Source organism: Alexandromys fortis, unplaced genomic scaffold, assembly GCF_014885135.2.
Source record: "Alexandromys fortis isolate MF-2015 unplaced genomic scaffold, M_Fortis_MF-2015_v1.1 scaffold_130, whole genome shotgun sequence".
NCBI lineage: Eukaryota > Metazoa > Chordata > Mammalia > Rodentia > Cricetidae > Alexandromys > Alexandromys fortis.
In genome coordinates, this window is record NW_026068016.1 from 2,004,660 (window position 1) to 2,032,207 (window position 27,548).

Consider the following 27,548-nt stretch of genomic DNA (forward strand, 5'->3'; position numbering starts at 1 on the left):
AAGAAGAAGAAGAAGAAGAAGAAGAAGAAGAAGAAGAAGAAGAAGAAGAAGAAGAAGAAGAAGAAGAAGAAGAAGAAGAAGAAGAAGAAGAAGAAGTAGAAGAAGGTGAGAATGTGAACAGATTCCCAGATTCCCAGTCAGTGTCCCCCCAGCTGACCATTTTGGCTAGCATTGGGAGGCTGTGATCTCATTGGTGTAAAAATGTGCAAGTGATTCAGGAAATGGCTTCAGGAACTCACTACATTGCTCTGGCCTAACAGGACACTGGCTTTTCAGTGGACTGTCCACCCTGAATAATCCTGAGAAGTTCTGAGCTCAAGTTAGCCCAAGCCTGGACCTTACCTACCCTCCTTTCAGTGTTTCTATCTTAGCAGAGCTGGTTTCTGATGTGGCCTGCCTACATTCTATCTGTCAGCACTCCCTTGAATCCCTTGGCAGGCCCTGACACCCTGATCCAGGGTGAAAAGTTTGGGAAATCACCCTGAGTTGTGATGGGGAACCTCCTTCAGCCAATAGCCTTTAAGAGGCTGGACCATGTTGGGGTGTGACTTTTGGGTGTAAATGATCAAAGACCAAAGCTAAGAGTGCATATAAATGGCAATGTAATTGAGGGATTACTAGATATGGGTGCGGACATGAGTATCATTACTCCAGAATTTTGGTATCCAAATTGGCCTCTTAAAGAGGAATGGGAATCCTATCTCAAGTGAAATAAAGCACAAGATGGGTTGAATGCATAGGACCAGGAGGACACAAAGGAAGGCTGAGGCCATATGTAGCTAATATGGTAGTGAATTTATGGGGTCATGATCTGTTGCAGCAATGGGATACCCAGATTAACATTCCTGCAGTCCCAAAAACTTATGTTTCTGGGAAGGATATTATAAGGTATTATAAACAAAGGTCACAAGTCATTCAGACTATACAAGAGCACAATTCAGCTAGCAAATCTTCAGAGGTACTAACAGCCTTGCTTTTAAAATGGTTAACCGAGAAACCAATATGGGTTAAACAATGGCCTTTAACAGAAGACAAACTGCAAGTTTTAGAACAGCTGGTACAGGAGCAACTAGATGTTCACCATATTGAAGAATCTACCAGTCCTTGGAATTCTCCTGTTTTTGTTGTTAAAAAGAAATCTGCAAAATGGAGAATGGTGACAGATTTAAGAGCTGTCAACAAGGTAATTCAACCTATGGGCCCACTACAATCTGGAATTCCTTTGCCTTCTCTATTGCCAAAGGGATGGCCTCTCATAGTTATTGATTTAAAGGATTGTTTCTTCTCTATGCCTTTACAAGAAATGGACAGAGAAAAATTTGCCTTCACAGTGCCTACTTATAATAATTCTCAGCCTACTAGGAAATACCAGTGGACTATCCTCCTACAGGGAATGTTCAATAGCCCTTCCCTGTGCCAATACTTGGTAAGTCAGCCATTGGAAATGATATGTAAGCAACTTCCTATAATTTACCATTACATGGATGACATTTTGTTATCTGATTCAAATGCAGATATTTTAGAAAGAATGTTTGAAGAATCAAAGAAAATTTTGCCTAAATGGGGATTACAAATTGCTCTTGAAAAAATACAAAGAGGAGATTCTGTCAATTACCTAGGTTATAAAATAGGTTTAGAAAATTAGACCACAAAAGGCACAAATTAGGAGAGACTGATTGTGGATTCTTAATGAATTTCAAAGATTGTTAGGAGATATTTCCAGTCTATGACTGGCTATTGGGATAACACCTGATCTAATAATTTATTTAAACAAAACCTTAGATGATGACAAAGACTTAAATAGTCCCAGGGAATTAACAGCTGAAGTGGAAAAAGAACTGATGATTGTTGAAGAGAAATTACAGGAGGCACATGTAGATAGAGTGAATAAATATCTTAAAATTGCCTTCCAGAATCTCCCCAACAGGAATTTTAATGCAGAGAGAAGATACCTTAAAATGGATCTTTTTTTTTAACCACATAAGCCAAGTAAAAAATTAAAAACTTATGTGGAAAAAGTCTCTGAATTAATTATAAAAGGAAAAGTTAAACTGAGACTTTGTCAATTAGCAGGTATAGACTCAACAGAGCTCATAGTGCCTTTTACTACTGATAAAATTAAAAAAAATATGGGAAGACAGTGAGCCATGGCAAAGAGTTTGTGCTAATTTTTTTTTGGGGAGAAATAGCAATTATCCCAAAAGTGATAGAATTAACCTTATAAAGAGAAATACTTGGATTCTTCCCCAAACTGTATGTGGCACACCAATAACTGGAGCCTGTAATTTTATACTGATGCAAATAAATCAGGAAAGGCAGGTTGCAAATCAGAGGAATTAAGTAAGGTGGAACAAAGCCCTTATAATTCTGTCCAAAAGGCAGAGTTATATGCTATTCTCATGGTATTAAGGGATTTTAATGAACCTTTCAATATAGTTACTGATTCACAATATGCAGAAAATGTAGTCTTGCATATTGAAACTGCTGACTTTATACTAGATTATACAGAATTGACTTAATTATTCATTCAGGTTCAAGACATAATCAGGAATAGGCTTTGCCCTATAGACATAATACACAACCAATCCCATATGGGTTAGGTAGGCCCTCTAGCACAAGGTAATGCAGAAATTGATTATTGATTGGAAATGTGCTGAAGGCCTCAGAATTTCATAAAAACATCATGCCAATAGCAAAAGGTTTAAAGAAAGAGTTTTCTATTACATGGCAGCAAACTAAGGAGATTATAAAGAGATGTCCTACTTGCTCTTTCTATAACCAAATGACGTTATCAGCAGGGAGTAACCCAAAGGGTACTCAAAGGAATGAAATCTGGCAGATGGATGTATTCCACTGTACAGAATTTGGAAAGTTAAAATATGTACACTACACCATTGACACTTATTCAGGTTTTCAACAAGTAACTGCCTTGAGCTCAGAAAAGGCTGATTTAGTAATCACTCATTTACTAGAAGTTACAGCTATCATATGTATACCTGCACAAATAAAGACAGACAATGGTCCAGCATATGTGTCTAAGAAAATGAAAGTTTTTTTTGATTATTGTAATATAAAGCATATTACAGTATACCAAACAATCCTACAGGTCAGGCAGTTATAGAAAGATCAAACCAAATGATAAAGGATATGCTAAACAAACAGAAAGAGATGGAAAATACCCCCATTCCAAACAGAAATAGATTGTATAATGCTTTACTAACCTTGAATTTTCTTAACGCTAATAAGGAAGGAACAATGGAAGCAGAAAGACGTCAGATAATAGAAGAAACTTATGAAATACAGCCAGTGTATTTCAAGGATATGTTGACCTCACAATGTAAACCAGGAGACGTGCTACATTGGAGAAGGGGTTTCATTCTTGTTTCCACAGAAGAAGAAAAGCTATGAATACCATTAACATTAATAAAGATTCTGTTTGAAAAAGAAACCTCTTGAGAAAGAGAAATAATGGTTCATCCACAGAGGTCATCTGAGGGTAAAAAAATTCACTATATGTGTGTATGTATATATTTACATATATATTTACATATATAACACGTTAGCTTTGAAGTTGGACAATGGCTATCCTTCTCTAAATCCAAGCATGTTGTTAAAAGAACAATTCAGAGTTTCTGTCTTATGTCAGGAGCCATCTGATATGGGACAGAAAGAAGATAGATTTTTAAGGAAATATTTTACTTTTCTCCATGCCTATTTTGTTTATATCATATCTTTTGTTGAATATATGTATATATAAATAATGTTCAAGTTTTCCACAATGAACAGTAGATTTTCCTGCAATAATCTTTGAAGTTTCCAGGAAGAAGATGGGACCCGTCAACAATGACTCCACCTGGTAGATATGATGTCATGATGCTGATAGCACTACTATAAGACCGGTTTTGGGTACCAACTACTCAAGATGGTTCCAACTTGATTAGCTGAAATGATGTAACTTCTTACAATGTTCTGGCCAGAACTCCAAATAAAAACTTCTGAAAACCCCTATTAACTACTCTGAGATCATTTGCAATTATACATGACAGTAATCTTTAAACTTAACCATCATTTTACTTTTACAGGACCCCATAGAAAGAGCGCCATCCCTATGACAGCTGGAAGCAATTCTAGAAGACGACGTCCCCTCTTCCAACAAAGTTTGTCCTCAGGATTAGGAACACCATTTAGGGGTTGATTATTACCTGTATACGGTTGGAGGTTGGGGTGGAAATTATGGGAAATGAAATGGGACAATAGGTAGATTAGTGTGAGCTCACTCACACTAATAATAATAATAGTGCGTAATAGAGTGAATACTTGTAAGCTGTTATTTATGGACAATTTACATTGGTATAGGTTCTTATATATTGATACAAGTTCAAATTTTATTTGTTATATTGAATATGCTCCTATTTCTGTTTATAATATTTGTACACCTATGCAAAGTTATTTTGTCAGATTGTATGCATGCGTGTTTCTACATCTGTTTAAGACATTTTGTATATTGATACAGTTTTAGGATATATTTATCATATTGAATTATATATTTCTACCTCTGTTCAAGATACTAGCACATTTTTTACATTTTGAGGTCATTGTCCTCCTTTACTGCACAGTTGTTTGAAGATTGTTTAATATCCTAATATGAAGTCTTAGCCTTTAGGTTACATATGTTTTAAGTATTATAGGTCAATAGTCATTAATACTTGTCATACTTATTGTCAGACTAATTAGGTTCTTTAGGTACATAGAGATTGTATTCTACGAAAATAGGTAATCTTTGACCACTTTAAAGATTTGTAGAACATGGCATTTAAATAACTTAGGGTTCTGTTGACATGAGATACAATTTCTCCTGACAGCACCAATTTATTCCTGAGAGAATGTTGAGCACCTAAGACACTCCATTTGTTTTCTTCTTGGCAAATCTGGTCTTTGGGCAAGGAAATGCCCATGCCTCCACCACTGACAAAATGCATGATATCTAGACAGGACAATCAGGATACAAGAAAAAAGATGGCCAAACCTTGCCAAGACAGGGTAAGATGGTTCTAAAAATTTTCCTGCCTCAGAAAATGGCCTATTAGTTACTTTAGGCCTTAGCCAAAGTTGGTTGCTTCAACATTGCAAATGAGACTTTGAGTGATTGTCCAGGTAGCCAGTTGTCTCTGTCATCTACTGCACATTTTGGAAGCTGCTTGATTGTACTTCCTGCCTACTCAAGTAATATTGTCTCCCTTCTCAGGCCTTCAACGGGGCTGAAGATTAGATAGTCGTAGTTACCTTTCTCTTATGATCTAGCCAAGCCTTTTCCAATGTAAGACTTAGACTCCTTAGGATAGAATGATTATTAAAACATTTAGTATGTGCTCCTTGCTTAATATTGTTTATGCTAATTACATTCTAATTTTATACGTGATATCTGTTCTTTTTTTTAAATATTTATTTATTTGTTATGTATACAATATTCTGTCTGTGTGTCTGCAGCCAGAAGAGGGCACCAGATCTCATTTCAGATGGTTGTGAGCCACCATGTGGTTGCTGGGAATTGAACTCAGGACCTTGGAAGAACAGGCAATGCTCTTAACCTCTGAGCCATCTCTCCAGCCCTTGATATCTGTTCTTATTGTATATAGCTTTGTTTTTGTTTTTTTGTATTGGGTTTGGAACTCTCTTATTTAGACAAAAAAGGGGAGGGGATGGGGAACCTCCTCCAGCCAACGGCCTTTAAGAGCCTGGACCAGGTTGGAGCATGACTTTTGGGTACCCAAAAAGCTGCAGTCCCACCCAGCTCAGCCTCTTCTTCCCTTGCTCTACACCTTAAGGTTGGATCCCAGTTCCTGTTTCATGAGTTTTCCCTTTTAATAAAGAAAAACCTTAGAATACTCTATTTGGCTTTATCTTGAGATTATTTCACTTGCATTCAGCATCAGAGTTGGTTATCAGCCAAATCGTGTACTCTAAAGTATGTGGAAGAAGAAAAATTTAATATTTATCAAGTATCCATTAAGTGCCAAGTACTGTACCAGTTGTTCTCAGACCTCTTACCCAGCTTTGAGAACAAGCATAACTATTATTGTTATTGACAGGACTTCTTGTAGCCCAGGCAGGCCACGAACTTGAGAACTCAAAAGTTTGCTCTATAGCTGAAGATGACCTTAATTTGGGGCTTTTACTTCACAAGTGCTAGAATTAAAGTCTTTTGCCACCCTTCCTGGCTTATGCAGTGCTGAGAATGAACCCAGAACCTTGTGCATGTTAGGGAAACACTCTTCCAACTGAGCTATGCCCCTAGCTCATAATTATTTCTAATTATGCACACTTTTTTTTTTGGAGATAGTTTCACTATGTGGGTTTGGCTGGCTTGGAACTTGCTATGTTGACCAGGCTGGCCTCGAACTCACAGAGATCTGCCTGCCTCTGCTTCCAGAGTACTGAGATTAAAGGACTGCTGGCATGCCCAGCGCACACATTTCTCCCCCTCTGTAGATGCTCTATGCCTAGGTATGCACATGTGTATGGAGGTCAGAGGTCAATGCTGGGTGTCTTCTTCTGTTCACTTTCTTAGGTTTTCACCCAGAGTCTCTCATTGAACCTAAAGCTCACAATGGGCAAGATTGGCTGGACAGGGAGACCTACTGGGATCCTTCTATTTCTGCCTTCTAGGGCTGGATTACAAATACACAGTTCCTCAACATGGTGCTAGGGATCTGAAGTCAGGTCTTTATTTATCCACTGAGCCACCTCCCCAAACCTTTAACAATACTTTTCAGTTATTAGTGTGTAGGTGTGTGCATTTGTGCATGTGGGCGTGTCTCTGTGTGTAGACCTGAGGTTGATGTAGGGTACCTTTTCTCAATCACTTTCATCTTTATTTCTTGAGACAAACATCACGCCCCCTCACCCTCACCTCAGTATAAGATTCCTTAACAGATGAAGAGCTGTTCTCTATAGCCACAGTGACATGGCCACAGTCAATGAAACCAAGAACAGTGTCTTAATTAAGCTAGTTCTCAGCCTAGACTCAGAATTTCCCACTTGCCCCCAAAATGTCTTTTATAGATATTTTTGCAAATCTGCATGCAACAGAAAAGCACACACTGCCTGTGGTTGCTATGAGACTTTTGTCTCTTTTAATTATCTATTCCTGCAGGTCAGCTATCTTGGAGCCTGTCCCTGATTCTGGAGTTGTCGGGTTTTTCTTCATACAGCTGCATTCAATGTTAAAACAATAAATATACAACGCTCCATACCATGCTTCTCTCTCCATCCCACACGCATTGCACACATATTTCTGATGGTGAGAGACACACGTGAGCTTGCTCCTCTCCATCCGTTCACCCTATTTCAAGCAATGGTAATTAATGATAGTATTTTCTAGGCACCATTTTAAGAAATGTAGATATACAGAGGTATTTATTAGTCATAATGACAATGAGATTGGTTATTATCAATGGAACCGAGGCTCAGGTTAGGAAGCGGTTCATATGAAACCACTGGGCTAGTTAGTGATAGGGCTGGCATCCAAGCCGGGATTTCTTAAATAATTTTATTAGCTTACAGAAAATTAAACTTCATTATAGTGCTTGTGGTGGTTTAGAAAATAGCTCCCAAAGGGAGCAGCACGATCAGGATATGTGGCCTTGGGGACTAGGTGTGGTCTTGTTGGAGGAAGTGCGTCACTGTGGGGGTGGGCTTTAAAGTCTCTTTCGCTCAAGTTTTACTCAGAGTGACCCTGACACCACTTCCTATTGCCTTACATCTGCTTGCATGCTGCCATGCTCCCCACCATGATAATGGACTGAATTCCTTGAAATTTTAAGTGAGCCACCCCAATTAAATGTTTTCCTCTATAAGAGTTGCTGTGGTCATGGTGTCTTCACAGAGATAGAAACCCATATAAGACATTTTTTCAAAATTTTTCAAAAATTTGCTTTGGTTGTTTATTTTCTCCCTGTTCTTCCCCCTTTCCCCCCTGGACCCCCCTCCATCCCTATTCCTTTCTAGTTTATGTGGTACAAGTGATGGTTTGTGTCTTTCTGAGACTAGTTCACCTTGCTTAATACAATATTTTCCAGTTCCAGCAATTATTTCTGTAAATGTCATAGCTTCATTTTGCTTAACAATTAAATAAAATTCCCGTGTGCATATATGCCCTGCTTTACTTATCCAGCCGTCAGCTGAGGGACGGCTAGGCTGGCTCCATTCCCCCGCCATTATGAACAGGACAGCAGCAAACACGGATGTGGCATCTCTGGGGTAGGGTGCAGTCTTTTGGGATAGACTCAGGGGTAGTGTGGCAGGGTTACACGGTAGTTATGTTTTCCACTTTGAAAGACTTCCAGCCTAGTTTCCATCGTCATTAGCAGTTCATATCCTCCGAGCAGTGAATCAATCTCCTCTTACGTCACTGCGTCTCCAGGAATCACTTGTCAGTTTTCTTGGTCACAGCTTGGGGTGAGATAAACTTTCAAAGTTTGTGCCATTTGTGCAGAAAAATTTCTTTAAAAATCTGTAACAACACTGGGCAGTAGTGATGCTCACTTCTGATCCTAGAACTTGGGAGGCAGAGGTAGGAGGATCTCTGTGAGTTTGAGGTCAGCTTAGTCTACAGAGGGAGTTCCAGAACAGACAGAGAAACCCTGCCTTGAACCTCACCCCCCCCCCAAAAGAAAAACCTTTACCCATTTGGGATAACTTTTTAAAAATGCATTTATTTTTGTTTTATGTGTATTGTTGTTTTTGCCTGAATGTATGTCGTGTGAAGGCTACAGACAGTTGTAAGCTGCTCTGTGGGTGCTGGGAACGGAACTAGGGTCCTCTGGAAGAGCAGTTCATGTTCTCAGCTGCGGAGTCATCTCTCCAGCCCTTTGAGATGATTCTTAATCACAAAACTAGAATTATGGAGCAGATTTTGGAACATGATTTTCTAGGCCACCTGTATTCTATTGATTCATCCCTTTTAAATCCCTTTCTACAAGCATTTCCAAACACAGAGAAGTTGCAAGAATTGAATGGTATTCACCACCCATTTCTACACTTACTATTTTGACTGTTGTCTTAGGGTTTCTATTGCTGTGAAGAGACACCATGGCTACCTCAACTCTTATAACAAAAACATTCAATTGGGGTGGCTTGCTTACAGTTTCAAAGGTTCAGGCCATTATCGCTGTGGCAGAGAGCATGAAGGTGGTAGGCAGATGTGGTACTGCGGTAGTAGCTGAGAGTCCTACATCTTGCAGGAAATAGAAAATCGGCTGAGACCCTGGGTGGTATCCTGCGCACAGGAAACCTCAAAGCCCACCCCCACAGTGACACGCTTCCTCCAACAAGGCCACGCCTACTCCAAATAGTGCCACTGCCTATGAGATTATAGAGGGCCAATTACATCCAAACCACCACAGCTATATTTTTTATCATACATTAATTTACCTGTCTGCCCTTCTTTGTGCCCGTCAGTCTGTTGCGTTTGGAGGCACTGTCCTCAAATGTAACTTACTTTTGAAAACAGGAGCACGGAGGAAGTTTGATAGTTTAATGACTCATGGTTCGATTTTTTTTTTTGTTACTTCAAATGACATTTACATACGATTCTTTTTTTTTTTGTATGTGGAATGATATTTTTTGTACACTGTGAAGATGTGTCTTTGCCAAGGCACCTTCTGATTGGTTTAATAAAAAGCTAAATGGCCAATAGCTAGGCAGGAGGGATAGGTGGGACTTCTTCGCACAAAGAGGACTCTGGGAAGGAGAGAGGCAGAGAGGCCATGAAGACGTGGAAAGAGTCAGACATAGAGTGGGAGAGAGAGAGATAAAGTTCACACGGTAGAACGTAGATTAATAAAATGGGTTAATTTGAGTTATAAGAGCTAGTGGGACAAGCCTAGGCTAAGGCTGAGCTTTCATAATTAATAAAAGTCTCCATGGAAGCTGGCTGGCAAGACAAAGAAAAATTCATTACATTTTTTTTTTTGCTTATCTTACACTTCAATACTGTTTGCCTTACACTGATGGTGTAAGGCAAAATTTTACTTTAAAACTTGTATTACCAGGTAATCAAACAGGGATCTTTCTAACTTAGACACCGCTTGCCCCTGACACGTGCTACAGCATGGAGGAGTACCTTCTCTCCCCGTGTTCTCCCTACCACTGCCAAAATAAACATGAACCTACATCACGACATGGGGTTCTCCAGATGCCATACGGATACAAACAATATCTATACACCCGCCTCCCACTGCATGTCATTAATGTTTAAAATTTTGCCCATACTGATGGAGCATGTGATCAAACCGGACTCTCTGAAGGTGGCTGTCAATAAGGGCTGACTGAGAAGCCAAGGACAATGGCACTGGGTTTTGATTCTACTCCATGTACTGGCTTTGTGGGAGCCTGGTTTGTTTGGATGCTCACCTTCCTAGACCTGGATGGAGGGGGGAGGACCTTGGACTTCCCATGGGGCAGGGAACCCTGACTGCTCTTAGGACTAGAGAGGGAGGGGGAGTGGGAGGGAAATGGGAGGTGGGGAGGAGGTGGAAAATTTTAATAAATAAATAAATAAATAAATAAATAATCTATTTTTAAGAAAATTTTGCCCATTTCAGTTAAACTAATTCATCCCGGTAATACTGGCTCAGGCTGGGAAGGTAACAGATCTACAGTATGTTTCTTTGTTTCCTGGCAGAAGGCCTGCCTCTTTTGGGCTTTCTCAACTCTGAGGCTTGCTTTGATCCAACCTACTTGATAATGCATCGTGTGTGTGTGCACACACACACATCTGTACATGTATAGCAAAAATATACTTCAGGCTTTCAATTAGTGGGTCAAAAGATCAGTGCCTCTTCTACTTTGTCCAGCATAGATGCCTTGTATTTTCTAAGTGCTTCTTGTTGTAGACATTAGTGACTGGGGGATAAATTAGAAGCCCAGAGGAGCAGAAGTTGCTCAAAACCTGGAATCGTTCTATATTATCTACCAACCTGAAGAATCTGAAATGTGAATGCTGTCTGAGCTGTCAGGGAAGCTAAGAGCTGAGGCGGGGAGGCTGGGTCCTGATGCTAGGACAAGACTAAAGGAAGAAGCCAGAGGCTCAGTCCCGGTTCCTGGGAGGTGCAGGGATCAGCGCACCCCCTTCCATCTGCGGGACAGTGCTCCCCCCCTCCCGTCTGCAGGACAGTGCTCTCCCCCTCCCATCTGCGGGACAGTGCTCTCCTCGGACGTCACCAGCATTTCTTCAGGACGTCTTCTAACTGTGTGGCTGCAGTCATGAGCCCATGCAGCAATTTGCTTTTGTTTCTTAATTTATTGTAGGAAAGACAAAGAAGACAACAACCCTCAGAGATCCTACCATATTGAGAAAAAAAACCACTTTTTAGGGTAATATCATACATTTTCCTAGGATACATATATAATAAATACTGAATGTTTATGTATATGTTTTCTTAGTCTATTCAATAATCACATAAATTGAGCAATGTAGATTTTACTTATTTATTTATATAATAAATAATCCTGTGTCACACGAACTTCCGTGTTGGATGGAAATGCCATTTACCTTTGGTATTTCCTCTTGAGGACCTGGCACTTGTTCTTGAGAATAGGTGTTGTCCCCTGGCCCTGCTCTCTGCCGTGTCTTCTATTGCTCCCGACCTTATTTGGAGAGGTAGGACCTTTCTCTGAATCCGGAGCACACTGTCTTGGTCAGACTGGCCTTCGACATCCCCTTGTCTCCGACAAGCTCCTCTCTGAGGATTCAGGTCCTCCTGCTCGCAGCAGGCGCCTTACCCACTGAACCATCTCGCCCAATTTATTTTATTTCTTCTAGAAGCATTTTGAACTGAAAAATACATAAACATATCCTCAAGGATATGTGATAAAACAATACTCAGAAACCCTCTGCAGCACTGATAAACACGGAACCGATCTTTCTGGACCCAGTAATCTTTCAAACACTTGAACACTTGAGTTGTTGACCAGGAATATTATTTGCTAAGCAAGCACCAATTTCTTCCCTCCCCAGATTCTCCCCAGGAGGAGGGAAAATGCAAAATAGTATTGAACAGCAAGACTTACAAGACTAGCGAAGCCATCGGTTCCTAGGTCAAAGGCTGCTGTAAGAACTACTCTTCTCCGGTAGATGGCACCATTTTCTTTCTTCGAGTGTTTGCCACTACACCCCCCCCCGCCCGCCCCGCCCCTCTGCCTTAACCATCCTTGTTTGAGGTAGCAGCTGACAATAATTACGTTATTGGTGTATCTTTCTTTTTCTTTTTTTTTTTTAAAAAAAAAATAACCGCGGAGACGTCTAAAAGCCCCAGATGAGGAGCATCTTTGCCTTGGCTGAGTTAGCCCCGCGGGGTCCCATCTCTCAACGTCTTCCCCATTTCCCAAGGAATAGCTGGCATGCTGGATAAAAAGCTTTATAAAGTTTTCCTGCTTCTACAATAACAAAACAAATCAGAAGTCAAATACTGACTCCGGGATTAATGTTTCCCAAATAGAGCAAACTACTCATCAAATTATGCAGATACCGCCTCTGGGGGGTTAATAATGAACTTTAAAAAAATTCACTAGCTCAGTTGTGATGGAAACATTGGCAAAACATTTTGCCGCCCCATGAGCCCTTTGAATGCCCTAACAGATGGTAGGAGTTTCACTCCGACAGGACCTACACACGGCAGAAAGGCAATCTGTGGAGGAGACTAATAAAGGATTGAATGGAAATCGTGATGCAAGTGCGGGAGGTGAAAGATGGAGGAGTAAGCTCTTGATTATACCTTCAAACACTGTGCTAGCCATTTCAGGGCAGGCAGAATACGGGGCCCACATTTGCTTTTCCAGTTCTCTTTTACTAATGGGCCCCAAGTCGCTGGAAAACAAATTCTAGGGCTCGGCGTTTACCTTGAAAGCAGGCTGTATTTCGACTGAGTCCTCTTTGTGAACACTAGAAGGTGCAGAGATGTTTAAGTTTTAGGGTGTTTTAAGTCAACCACATATGTGGGAGACTGGCCCAGGCTCTTGGTAGTAGGTGACTCTCTACGCAGCATCCTAGAACTTCAAGCAATAAAAGCCCGCCCAGCCTCTGCCCCCGCCCGAGGCAGGCGCAGGTGAAGGCTGCCCACTGTCCGCCTCCACCTCCTCCCCCTCCACCCGGCAGCACTGACAGGTGGCCTTGCCCCGCCTTTCTGTCACCCAGGGCGTCTAGGGCCACAGCTCCAGGCCATGAGCCACAGCCGTGCGCCAGGCATAGCAAGAGATGGGACTCCTGAAGTCGGTCTTCTCCCCGAGAGCGCGACCTGGACACCGCAAAGCAAAGGGCATCCAGCGACCTGCTTTGGCCGAGGGTGGTCCATCAGGCACAGCTCGCCTTTCCTGGCCAAGGGCCCAGTGGAGCCCTATGGCCCGGCACATCCAACCCTGTGCTGTGTTCTTCGCCGCTCTCTGCCACCTTACGCATCCCAGATCCCAGGAACCCCTCCAAGCCCCCAGCGATAGTAACTCCGGGTGACCACACTCCGGGTAGTCCACACCGATCAGCTACCAGCTGGGCTAAAGGGTCAGGACCAGAAGAGCCACATTCCCAAGGGCGAGCAGCGGGTGGCAGCACAGTCCCAGCTCCAGCTCCGTTCGGGTCCCCTCCTGTCCCAGCTCTGGCGGCTCCGGTGCCCCGGCCGCTGTAGAACACGCGGGTGGCAGCATGGAGGAATTCTCCCGGACCCCTCCCCTTCTCCAAACTTCAGTGCTTTGCTTTGCAGATCCTCCAATCTGTGCTCTTCCGCTCCTCCCACTTGGCTTCCACCTCCTCTACGGTCCGGGCTTAGGAATCCGTCCCTCCCCCCAGCCCGCCGCCCGCCGGGCCCGGGGATCCTCCCCCGACTCCCCCGCGTGCCGCCGCCGCCGCCGCCCGGGTTCCTCTCCCCCCGCTCGGGCGCTCCCTGCCAAGCCCATGATGTAATGGTGTATGTTAATCAGTAGCATGTGGGGAGCTCCGGGCGGCTCAGTCCTTCGCGAGCCGACACTGGAGGCAGCAGCGGCGGCGGCGATAGCGCCCCGAACCCGCAGCGCCGCACTCTCCGCGCGCCACCAGCCCCGACGGCATGGCCCGCAGCCCGCGCTTCGAGCGCCCCCAACCCCGCTGATTGCTGCCCCGGACCTGGACCCGCGCGCAGGGCCCCAAGCCGCAGGAATGAGCCGAGTGGAGGTGAGCGTCCCTCCTACTGCCTCCTGCGAGGCACTCAACGGTCCCTCCGACCCTTACCCGGGGACTTCGCGCTCCCACTCAGAACTTCTAGGCGGCAGATGTTGGAAGCCAGCGGCCCCCAGAGAGCCGGGTGGTTAGTCTTTCCTACTCGCTGCGCCACCAGAGCTGGGGTGGGACTGTAAAACCCCCAAACCTAACTTTCTTCCTTGCGATCCAGGGGTGGGGGGGCGTATGCCGGAGGGAGGAATCTGCATTCCCCACCGGGACCGCCCTGCCGCTCAGGAAAGCAGTACTACGTGCTCCCACGGTCCCCGAGCAAGGCGTGCTCCCACAACTGCTACGCCTTGGGCCTGGGACCCACGGGCGAGGACACTCCGACCCGTAGGCTGAGGCGGGGACGGGAGCAGGATGCCTAAATCACACGCGGGCGAACACACACACACACACACACACACACACACACACACACACACACACGTCTGACTGCTGTGGGCCAAGCAGGCCCGGGAAACCTCCCCGGTGGGCTGGAGCGGCGCTGGGGAGTGAGAGCTCCGACTGAGCCTTGTCGAGCTTTGGGTAGGGAGAGTTTATTTTTGTCTCAGCTGTCGCAGCGGCTGCTCACGGCCTAAATCCAGAGGGGAGCCTGGCGGTGGAGATGCTGGCTGTTGCTGTAGATGGAGCTGCAGCCGTACGGCTGCTTCTCCGGGAGGAGGAGGAGGGAGGGAGGGAGGAGAGGAATTGGAGGAGGGAGGAGGAGAGAGGGAGGAGGAAGAGGAGGAGGAGGAAGAAGAGGAGAAGAGGAGGAGGCTGGAACCCTGGCTGCCTCTGTCACCGCCTCTGCTTTGCATTAGCCCCCACCCCACCCCCGCGCCCCTTCGCAGCCGCATTGCAAGTTTGCAGCGCGGGGAGGATCTGTTGCTGGTGCTGGCGTTCGTAGACACAGCCCTGGAGGCCACCCCGGGTGGGGCGTGCAGGGAGCACTAGCGGGTCATAGCCGCAGCAACAGGAAGCCGCGGGGTCTCCTCCCGCACCTGGGAAGGAAGCTGTGCACTAGCTTAGCTTGCGCATCCGAGTGTGGAGGGGCCGGCTGGAATTTGGGGGACTTGCCTCCACGGGACACCCCCAACCTTAGCTTCCACACACCCCCTCTACCGGACTCCCCCTGGTGCCCGGATCCCCCTAGACGCTCTCCTCCGGGGGCCGAGGTCTCACTGCAGCTCTTTCTGTCTTTTCAGTAGTGATTGCCGTTTGGGAATGCGGGTGTGAAGGGTCCGAGCTGCCGCCCAGCGGGGAGAAGACCCCGGGACGCCGGAAATCACCATCCTTAAGCTTCAAGAAAAGGGGAAAGAGCATTCTTCATTCAGTTTTGTGCCTTGTGAGGGATTTATATTTGTAATCGCTATTTTTTACAAAAGAAACATCGCCGTGCTACTGTCTGTCACTGTCTCTGGGGAATCAACCAGAACCACCGGAACGTAACTGAACCAAGAGAGAGAGAGGCAGGAGCCAAATCAGTACCTGCAGCGCCCGGGCACCGGAGACCTTGGAACAGGAACGCGTCTCAGGAGGCCGCGGGGCTGCGGCTCCGCCAAACTTTGGGGCGGGCAGGGGCGCCGAGAGGCTTCGTTGACGGAGGGCGGCCCCCTAACCATGATGTTTCGCGACCAGGTCGGGGTGCTGGCGGGCTGGTTTAAGGGCTGGAACGAGTGCGAGCAGACTGTTGCGCTGCTGTCGTTGCTCAAGCGCGTGAGCCAGACCCAGGCCCGCTTCCTCCAGCTCTGCCTGGAGCACTCGCTGGCCGACTGCGCCGAGCTGCACGTCCTGGAAGGAGAGGCCAACAGCCCGGGTAAGTGCGTGGCCGTGGCTCCCCGGGAATCCAGACTCCCCGCCTCCCTCCCGGGCCCCGCCCCCCGGCCTCCACTCCGCGGGGACCTCATCCCTCCTGGCCCCGGGGGCTCTGGGCATCTGCCTCCGACCCTGTTCCTCTTCACCTCCTCTGTCAGCTTTGGGGTTTTGCCCATTGTGAACTCCTTAGTCCATTCCGTGTGGTAGCTACGGTAGCATGAATGATTGATTTTTTTTCTCTCTCCTGCGCTTTCCTAGGAAATAAGTAAGTCAGGTCACGTAGAGTCTGGATTTTCTGCCAACCCCCCCCCCCCCCCCCCCCCCCCCCGCCACCCCCCCCCCGCTCCTTTCGGGTAACGTGGCTCGTTGGTTTTCAGCAATACACCAGGAAGCTGGGGACTGCCCTTCCAGTCGCCGAGCTCAGACAGGCTGTAAGAATACCTGAAAATGCAATTTTAGTATTCATTCTCCTCCAACCCCCACGGATAGCACTGTTTTAGAGGTTTGTCTTCCGAATAATATGTAGGTGACGCTATAGGCTGTCAAAATGACATTTGCAGCCTGGCTGTGATGTGGCTACACTTACTGGTCATGACGTTATCCGCATTGATAAGGGATCTTGTGGGAAGAGCAGGCATGGCTTGGGCTCCACAGTGTGTGGCTTTTGTGAGGAAACTTTAAGGAACAGAACAGAATTGTTTCTTAGTAACCTTTTAGTATTTACAGACACAGCGACTACACAGAAAGTAAATATAGTCAGAGCGTCCAGCGGTTTGCCATCTGCCGTTATGGGTGGTGATTATAAATTATATCTCGAGTAAGGGGAGGCTGGGGATGGGGGTGTGAGAGTCTGGTGACTGTGATTTTGGGGGGCAGGAAAATTCTTTGTTTTTTTTTTTTTTCCTGCGGCAGGAGAGTGAACAGAGCCCCCAGTGTTAATACAGAGTAAAGAAGGCAGGGTCCTCTTCCAGCTGCTCCCTGTTAGCTGGGAGTCTACAAGACTCCTAGGGGATCCTGGTTGCCATTTGTTGACAAGGTCCAGCCCTGGGCAGCAAGGATTGGAGGTTGCTGAAGTGAGTGAGCCTTTAGGACAGGCAGAGGAGAGCCTGTGGCTTCCTCATTCCTGCAGCCTGATACAGCGCTTACGATGCTGAAAACTGTAGAATGGGATGTTTCCTTATATAGAATCATACGGTGGAAGTGGAGCTAGGAATCCTGCAGGCCTTTTCCTGACTGCATCCAAAGGACCCTGAACTGCCAAGTATGGAGGGTCATTCTGAGGGAAGACTCCACTCAGCCCCAGCCTGGCAGGCCAGACCAGCTACTCAGAAGGGCACAGTGTCTGGGCCCCCTTGCTGAAGCTTGAATGCTACATTTATAAATAGCTGAAGGCCGACCTCGTTCCCCTGGGTGTAGACGCATGACCAGGGTGACCCATGATCTGCCCACCTCACTTCTGTCCTTAAGTCAACGCATAGCTTTTCACCTGCTTGAGCTGGCTTGACACACAGGATTATGTAAACTTCTCCTTTTGTAGAATGCAGGGAATCTAAGTACAGTCATTTATGTTCAATGCTTGAGTTCAGGAAGCCCAGGGGCTGGTTAAACTAACAATAATTTGTCTTTATGCTATTTAGATGTGGATGCAGCATTTTTTCCCTTTGAGTAATGATGAGGACTTTTTCCAATATAGTAGCTATCGAGCGAGTAAGTAAAGCAACTAGATGTATGATACTAAAAATAAATGGCTTCATTAAAAAAATCTTATAATTTAACAAACAAAAATAATTAAAATTCTGTCTGCTTTTGAGGCACAGTTGTTAATTTTTCTCTCGTAAACTGAGAAAATACTTATGTAAAATACTGGCCAATTTGGGCTACTAAATGTTGCAGAAATATAAAATATGAAACTATTACATGTGATAGGAATAGTTTTCCAGTTTACGGATTAATCTTTCAATCTAAATATTTTTCCTGTGTGGACACTTTTTGCTCTTGTTCTTCCGTGCGGCCACGGTGCTGTTGGAGATAACGTGAGGGCATGCCATCCCAGGGTGGAGAACGTAAAGAGCCCCCAGCTGTGTCCTAGCAAACCTGTTGCTCTTCTCTGCTTATCTGGAATTTAGCCAAGGACCAGGGAGCTGGCAAAAGAATCTGCTTAGCAACCAGAGAAGACGGTATAAAATGCACAGAAAACTTGACTTTCTCAGAACATAGTGTTTTCCTAGACACAGTTCTTTCTTTTCTGATGCAGGGCCTTGTGTAGTCCAGCCTGGCCTCGAACCTGTTGTGTAGGCATCTTAGACTTCTGGTCTTCCTAAGGGCTAAGGTCAGAGGTCATGTGCCTTCATATTGGCTTACGTGGTGCGGGGGAAGTGAACTCAGGGCCTTGTGTATGTGAGGCAAGCACTCTATCAAACTGAGGTGCGTAACAACCCTTAAAACATTCTAAATAATGATGTGCGTAGTTACACATTTAGAAGAGGGTGAGGACTTCCGTAACTAGCAGTGAAGAGTGACTCCAGATAACATGACATCAAGGATAACTCTAGACTTAAGAATTGGATCAAAACCCCTGAGTGAAGTCTTGGGACTCCTTAGCGAGGCACTCTTGACTGACTCTAGGCTCATCTCTACGTAATGATACCAACGAATGATTCATTCTACCTCCTGGCGATAGCAGCAACATACCAAAAGGTTCCTACTCTTAAAACATGTTCTTTAAGAAGATAAGAAAGTGTTCAGTATACACAGAGAATATTTACATTCGAGGTGATTAACCTCCAAACTGTTCTGGCACACGTCAGCAATTCAGAGAGCCAGGCTGTGCAGAGTGACTCATTTGTCAAATGGCTGAGATTTCCCAAACCCGAGTCATCCTGTGTCATTCATTTTGAAATCAACAGTTAAAATATACGCACATTTCTTTTTGTGCCTGGAGATTTTAAACTTAGTAGATGAGGGTCACAATTGCACCTGAGGCTTTATTTTATGCTCATAGAGGAAAAAGCATTCCTATGAAATGACTTTAAGTAGGCTGCGCATTGAACATGGCTCACTGGAGATCTGTGGGACGTGTTTTTCATTTCCTTCCTTAAGAATCTAGTGGCTGGGTGGTGGTGGTGGCTCATGACTTTAATCCCAGCACTTGGGAAACAGAGGCAGCTGGATCTCTGTGAGTTTGAGGGTCTACAGAGCAAATGCCAGGAAAGCCAAGGCTACACAAAGAAACCCCGTCTTGAAAAACCAAGGGGGAAAAGAATCTAGTGACTTGCTGATTTATTCTTTGCCCTGGGTTCATCACCACCAGAGATCCGAAGAAGTAGTTGGCTCAGTTTCTGCTACGGCTTTGATGGGTGATGTTCCCAAAGGTCTATGTGTTAAAGTCTTGATTTCCAGACTGAAAACACTGCAAGGTGGTAAAACCTCTAAGAGGGGTCTGGTGGGAGCCTCCAGATCATGGAGGGTGTCCCTTGGGAGAGAATAGTGGGTGCACCCTTTCTTCTTCTTTTTGGCTCTCCCACCCTGAGGTGAATGTTTTTGCTTTGCCATGATGTAATACCATAGGCCCACGGCAGCAAGACTAACTAACTGTTCATGAGTGGAAACCTCCAACACTGTGAGCCAAACCTTTTCTCTTCATAACCTGACCATTGCAGGCATTTGCTACAGTCATGGAAGCTGACGAATGCGGTTCCCCTGGCTTGTTCAACTGTTTTGCCTCTGCGCTCCAGACTTAGTCAAGGACGGCGGTCATGTCCCCTCTAAGTAACTGCTTGTTTCCAGAACCCTCATGACCTTAAATAAGGGCTCAGTGTGAGCCAGCGCAGGTTCACACTGTGACTTTGCTGGTCTCTCTTTATGACGACAGTTTCTGGGACTAGCAGGGGGTTGGACGCTAACATAATGGCAAGCTAGAACTTCTGCCTGCAACTTCCCTCGAAGCCTTGCAGAGAACAATAGATTATGTGACACTGTTCAGAGCTTTCTGTCATCTGTGCTTGAATTGCTTTCTGTCAGCGGAACGTGAATGATAAATCACGATCTACAAGTTAATGTATAAAGACTTTTAATTCACAAATAGCATATATTTGGAGGGGAATTAGGTGCATCTATAGCAAGTTAATGTAAAAAAGAAACATTGTTGCTTACCTCTAATTAAAAACCAGAGACTGACTTGACTCTCTGAAGTGGGAATGCTGGAGACAAGAATGGATGGAGACAAGATACTCCTGCGGTGCATCTGCTGTCCTTAGTGGGCGAGGACGCTGGTCCTGTGGGTTTATGGCTTTGGGTGACGGTGTGCTGTTTTTTCTCCTCACCTGACTTTTCAGGATTGCTAACAGAGTAAAAGAGAACAGCAGAGGGGTTTTTCTTGATGATGTGATAAGATATTATTTGTAATTTTTTTTTAATTTAATGCATTCACTTAACGAACACTTTCTGATTGCCTGCTATTCCCCTGGTCCAATGCTATGCAGCGGGAAAACAGAGATAGCCCGCCGTATTCCAGTGTCTGGTACACGATAGCTGTTTTCAGTATGGAGTGAATAACTAATTCTCTAAGGTGCTGAAATGTACGTAAGGTCATAACACATACAGAAGGAGGCATACTGAGGGGTGGGGTGGACAAAGCAGCAAGGGGCTCCGGCAAAGGCGGAGACGACTTGGTTGAGCTGGATACGTGTTGAGTTGAATCTGGAGTGGTATCTGTGGACTGGTTCTACACAGAGAAGACTTCAATGAGGAGGCAAAGAGGCAAAGCAGAGGACAGCATTTGTCCAACTGTCCTGGTGAGGCAGGGAGCGGTGAGTGTGCCGTAACCCAGCTCTAGGGTGCAGAAGGTAAAAACAAATAATGTCTGTGCGCGGTATGGCCAGCCAAAGAGTTTGGAGTTCATTCTGCAGAAGTGACTGAAAGCCCAGATGGACTTTCATCCCAGGGGCATGCTGGGAAGAGAGAGGGAAGGGGCTCACAGATGGGAGGGATGTATGTGGTACAGATATTGTACACTGTATAATGTGTTTGATGTGTCCGTATGTTATATGGGTTGTGTGGCGTGTGCAACGTGCATGCATGGCATGGGGGTGTGAGTAGTGTGATATGTGGATTTGTGTGTGGTATGTACGTGTGCCGTGTGGTTTACGGATGTGTGGCATTTGTGGATAGTATGTATGTGGTGTATCACAGTGCATGGCTTATTAATAGTATGGTGGATATGTGATGTACATAACTGGTCGGTGGTGTGTGTGGTAGGCATATGATGTGTGTGACATGTGTATGGTTGTGTGTGTATGTATGGTGTGGAATGTAAATGGTGTGGCATTCGAGTTTGTATGTGCGGTGTGGCTAGTGTATGTGTATGGCAGGGGTAGGTATGTTGTGTGTGTGTGAGTACTATGCTGTGTGGGTTTTATGAGTGACATGTAGGAATGTGGGCCTGTTGTACATGCATGCACTGTGGGTGTGAGTAGCAGGTCTGGGTGTGGCTGCTATGGTATGTGAGGTGTCTATAGGGTTATGTATGGCATGTGGGTGTCACAATTGTGCTATGTTGGTGTGTGTGTACAGTATAGGTAGTATGAGGTATATAACATATGGGCATGTGTGTGGTGTGTATGCTGTGCTGGTCTGTCTGTGTTCCACTTGTGGGGAAAAGCTGACTTGGAATGCATGTTCATCCCCCAGTATACAGAAGAGGGGAAGAGAGGCAACTTGATTCTGGCATTTTCCATAGGCACCACTGTCTCAGGGCAGTGTGGGCGCTGCCAACACCACTGTAAAGGGAAGAAAGAAGGCCTGAGCTAGAGAGAAAAGCAAGGTGTCGTTCCTGAGCTCATTCATTTATCCCCACAGGCAGGCAGAGTTACAGACGGTTCTTGGAGTGCAAATTTGAGATCCACCAGACAAGACTACTAAGTTAACTTCTGAGCTTCAGTTTTCTCATGATAATTGCGATAAACCTCATTGTTCATTGTCTAGAAGTTCCCAGTTAAGGATCCAAGAAGGTTCTGCTTTATCCTTCTGGTTTGAACTTGCCTCTCTTTATATGGAATTGGCATAGGAAAATTTTCTTCAATGGAGTTCTCTGCATTTAAAAATTATCAAGAAGATGTTGGGGCCTACTGGAAAGATGTGGCTAGCATGCTCCAGCTTCTGTGTTTTAGCTTGGATATTTTAAAAATTGAAGCCCTGACTTACTTTTTCCAATAATCAATGTTGTTTGTTTGTTTGTTTGTTTTTCTTCAGTCTGTGACTGTGTAAAGAACTCTTTAGGTTAAGAGAATAGACAGACAGGGCCTCTGCATGGTATGCAGTTAAGGTAGCATATTGTCATTTATCTTTGTGGTGGTTTGGAATAGTCCAGCAAGTTACAACTGCAAACTGGAGCCAGTGCCACATGAGGGTCGCACCCTGTGCTGTGAATGACTTGGATTTGTTATTTGCTGTGGGTATCACTGACTTCAGCAGCTAGAATATATTATAAGCCAGCTCAGCAAAGCAAATACAGGATAGACTTCAGAGCAGTCAAGTGGGCTTGTTTATGTCTGTGTAAACAAGCAACGGCAAACTGCAGGCAAGGTGGGCTAAGAAGTAACCGAACGAATGCTCCCGAGTCCCATAGAGGTGTGATTCTGAGGAGAAGGGGCAGCTCAGAGAAGAGGACTTGGAAGATGGTCAGTCATTCACCAAGTGCCCATGTCACTTTATTTGCCAGGCAAAATGGGGAGTTTGGAACTTCGTGTTTTTCTTCATATAATCACTACTTGAGTTTTTAGCCTGGCCCTGCCCTTTCATCCCCCGTGATCACTTCTCCTGAGGCCTGACAGAACTCGTTCCACAGTCACAGATTAAGATGCCGAATCAGGCGTCTCCTCTGAGCTATTTTTTGCCTCTGTGGACGCTGCCCGAGGCAGGATTCTCCCAAAGAAAGCAGAACTTTCAGATCTAGAGCGAGTGTTCTCTCTTAGTATGCTGGTCAAGATTCAGGCTCTGTCCTGAAGCTTGACCCCCACCACCCCCCAAGCCAGTGTGGAATGCCCAAGAACTGGCTTTCTCTTCTGTAGAAGCCTGGGACAGTTTGGATCTCAGAAACTAGTCCTTGGATTTTGTTCCTACTCCAAATATCAAGTGTAATACAGTTTTACCATCCTAGTTTACTGGATAAAGCCCACACGAGTCCGTGCCTTTTCCTATACACTAGGTACTATCATTTGGATGGTGCCAAAGATGAATGCACAGTAAGAAACTATGGGACCAGGTTCACACACAAACTCCCCAACCACCCAAGAGCTGGCTTCTTTGCCAAGTAGTGAAGCCCTGGTAGTAATTCATCTCAAGTAGCTTCCACTCAAGTTGTGGAGAGAAAACAAACACAGATGTAATAGTTACACTATAAACAACTGCTCTGTGTTATGATTCTAGCCACAGAACCAAACTGGACACTACTGAAGGGGTAAGATTGGGTGGTTTGGGTAGTGCAAGAAGCCGAATGGATGTATAGTGTTTGGAAGATGTGCCCTAATGTTCATAACATCTGCCTCTTTTGTATGTCTAATGTCAATTTCACTAGGAAAATCACACAGACAAAGAGAGACTCCATGTACATGCCACCTTAAGGACAGGCATCATGGCCATTAACAGATGAACATGTTAGCGAGGGAAGATTGAGACATATCGGGGTTAACCAGGCATTCATGGTTTCGAAGATATTTACTTGTTGGAAAACAAAACATCTGATTTTCTATTTTTTTTTTAACTCTCTCTGAAGGTCCTTGAAAGTCTGAGATGTCATTGGTTCCCTTGGTTCCTCACAGGGTAATGTTTTTTGTTTTTTTTTTTTTTTTTTTTGGTTTTTTGAGACAGGGTTTCTCTATGGTTTTGAAGCCTGTCCTGGAACTAGCTCTTGTAGACCAGGCTGGTCTCGAACTCACAGAGATCCGCCTGCCTCTGCCTCCCGAGTGCTGGGATTAAAGGCCAGCCAGGGTAATGCTTTTGCAGGGAACTTTGTTTAGGACTTCAGTGTTAAGCAACAACTTCTAAAACATTTACCAGGAAAGAGGAAGTGGCCTAGGCTCATCTTTCTCCAAGTTTCATATACAGGCAAATTCATTCTGGGGCTTGACACAGAGACTCTGACTAAGATGGTCATGGTGAGGTCACAGTCTTGTGTGCTCTGAGCTCCCCCTGGCACTGTTGGCGCTGGAGGTCTGTGGGTCTGCCTTTGAGCACACAGAACACAGTATCGCAGAGGTGGTTTGATGCAGTGGCGTTCAAGCTTCAGGTGTGTCTCCAAAGGTCTTCATTTGCGCGTGTAAACTTATATGGAAGTTTATGGGAAATGGGTGTCCCAACTCTGATGGACGTTTGAAAATCTGTGGCCACGAACTGTGATTTTCCCAGGTTCCTAGATGGGACATTGGTTAACAGCTATGAGCAGCTGATCTGGGATTGGGACCGGATTCCCCTAAGCACAGTTCTTACTCTACTCTGTCCGATTCTACCCAGTGTCTGTCAGCCGTTAGCATTTTTGTCCTAGTGTGTGTTCTAAACCGGTCACTTTTCTTGTGACAACTTGAGCTTGCCCTGTACGAGAAAGGTGGTTTACTGAGTCTTTACAGCTTTATGGTAGGTTCACCAACAGAAGGAAGCCAATCCTTTCCTCTGGGCAGCCATCTTTGGAAAGTAAGGGTGGAAGGGTCAGGACAGGGTGCTTCTGGGGACTTTCTGTGGTCAGTCCTAACTAGAAATTCATGCCCAGCTAGCTCCCCAGGTGGGCCTTGGGAATCCTCACAGGCTGTTTCGCTTCAAGAGTATATAGTATACCAGTGATCTTAGTGTGCTTCGTACAATGGACTCGCTGGCCCGCCATCTGTTTCGCGTGTTATTTAGACACACAGGCACCGAGCCAGGTGTGCTTTTTGTCTTGCTTTGTGATCACTCATTACACCGCCCAACTTTTTATATACGGCTCCCAGTCATCATTCATTTTCTGGCTGTTGGACCTGCCTCTCGCAGTGAGGCTACAGTGGAGGAAGACAGAACAGGGCCTTGCCGTGGTGTTGCCCTGAGCCTTCTAGACTGAGTCTGCTGAGTTTTCTGAGCGTTCTGATGGTCCTTTACAGGACTTTCATGCTCCTGATGAGACCTGGTGGGATGATTTCTGGGTCCATCAAAGCAGTCATGATCTCAAAGATGCTTACACATAGGAAAACAAAACACGTGACCTGTTGATAGCATCACGGTCATAGACAACGATGCTCCTGAACAGATGTTTTTTACATTTAAAGTAAAAAACTGGGGACTGCAGGGGTGAGCTGGAGAGAGCAAGAATATGATTTTCAGAGGCTGGAATGGGAGGAATCTCATCTTTCTCTCACACAGTGGCTGTTAGAATTTCTGAAATGGCATATCCTGATCTTCCAGTAGACTCTTATACGCATACAGCATAAATACATACATTTATTTGTACAGCATTGCTAGGTACGGTATGCATTTCTGTGTGTTCCTGGGAACCGATTGTGATGTCAGCAGTCAAGAGCATGGCTGCAGTGATGACGCTGATGCACTCTTGGAAGAGGTGACAGGATGGAGGTAGTACCAAGGCCTATGGGTTAGTGACAGTTCCAGTTTGAAAGTGGAAAAGGAAGGAGCAGTTGGGTTTGGTGTTGCATACCTGTAGTCCCAGTACCCCAGAGGCTGAAGCAGGAAGACTGGGTACTTAAGGCTAGCCTGTGCTACCTGGTCACATCCTGTTTCCAAAAGAATAGGAGGAGGAAGTAGAGGAGGAGGGGTAGGATCTGTACATCATTGGGATTGTTAAGGTGCACGTTTTCTCGGGCAGGATTCCTCCGGAAGGGCATTGAAACCAGGCTTTGTGCAGCTGGAGAGATGACTCGGTGCACAAATCGCTTTTCATACTAGTGTGAGAACCTAGCGGTCCCCAGCGCCTACATGCCTGGAATCCCAGACTGGGAGGAGGAAATAGTTGGGTACTGGGAGATCTCTGGCTAGACCAGTGTAGTCGAAAGGGCAAGTACCAGTGTTAGGGAGAGAACCTGTCTCAAAAAAAAAAAAAAAAAAAAAAAAAAAAAAAAAAAAAAAAAAAAAAAAAAAGAAAAAAGACAAAAGCTAGATAGTGATAGAGAGAGGAGAGGAAGATACCTAACATTGACCTTTGGCCTCTGCATGTGCACTTAAGTGTGGTGCAACACACACACGATTTGCAAACACTGGGTAAAGAAATGGGAACTGCCTGGGTTTTCTAAGACTGAGAAGGCTGTGCCATGCAGGGTTAATGTCATTTTTCTTCCAGCAGGGTGGTGGGAGAGAGGGAAGAGGGCGATCACTGAGAGGCTGCTGTGTTCCGGCCAGTCACAGGAATTCTGGTGGGCGTCTCTCATTTAAGTTTTACCCTAGCTTTGACAAAGCCCCCACTTCCTGATGAGTCAGATGAAGAGTTGAGATGGGTGGGTCTTGTGTGTGGCCTTAGAAAGGCTTAGCTCTGGTGGCCGTCAGCCTGAAGGGAGGTCTCTACTGCAGTGCCTCAGGGCACACACGGCCAGCGACATTGTCCTGCCAGAGGAGTCTGACAGCCCAGGGCTCCAGGAAAGCAGAGCCCAAGGCAAGGGCTGCCCATACAGATGCTTTATTTTGGGCACTGATCCCAGACAACAGGAAAGGGAGGGAGGAAAGAGAAACAGAAAAGGACAGAGAACCTGCCCGGCCTGTGATGGAGCTGCTCATTGTGGGGGACAGGGGGGCTTCATTTCCCACACAGGTTCAGAGGAGCCATGTGGAATGTGCTTTAGAACTGGCCGAGGGTCAGGGCCTGGGGCGGGTATACTGGTCTCCCTTTTCTCTGGGTCTAAAGTAATCCCAGGATGTTGTCTCTGCACCTCTGGGTTGGCACACACATGGTGCAGACATCCATGTCTGCAGGTGTCTCATGCCAGGAAGCAGGAGAAGTCTACAACAGAGAACTCTTGTTGTAAGATGGGCTGCTTGTTTGTCCCTGCCGCCGGGCTAGCTTAGCCCAGAAATAATCACACAGAAATTGTATTAATTAAAACACTGCTTGGCTATTAGCTCTAACTTCTTATTGGCTAACTCTTACATATTAGTTTAATCCATCTCCATTAATCTGTGTATCGCCACGTGGCAGTGGCTTACTGGAGATTCTAACTAGCGTCCATCCCAGGCGGAGGATCCATGGCTTCCCTCTTACTCTGCCCTTCTTCCTCCCAGCATTCAGTTCTGTTTTCTCCACCTACCTAAGTTCTACCCTATCAACTAGACCAAGGCAGTTTCTTTATTCATTAACCAATGAAAGCAACACACAAGCAGACGGAACTCCTACACCAAACCCTACACATTTTTTCAAGTGCACCACTGAGACAGTGTATTTGTTAGAAGGATGAAAAGCTTTGAGGCCTAGCTGAGGACTGGGTAGCAGAAGTGTGACCCCCAAATAGTTGAATATAGTAAAAAGCAGCCCTGTACT

The 27,548-nt window shown here is 45.5% G+C and overlaps 1 protein-coding gene across 3 annotated transcripts in view; it reads left to right on the top strand.

The window, feature by feature from the left end:
* Positions 1–15,803: 15,803 nt before the first annotated feature.
* Positions 15,804–27,548, top strand: part of Samd4a (sterile alpha motif domain containing 4A) — a 210,206-nt gene continuing 198,461 nt past the window's right edge. For 2 of the 3 annotated variants that reach the window (XM_050162419.1, XM_050162421.1), the window contains exon 1: positions 15,804–16,046. In XM_050162419.1, the coding sequence (XP_050018376.1) occupies positions 15,851–16,046 (196 nt within the window). In that variant the 5' untranslated portion in view covers positions 15,804–15,850. The remainder of the gene's footprint in view (positions 16,047–27,548) is intronic. The other variant, XM_050162420.1, reaches the window with a different exon arrangement.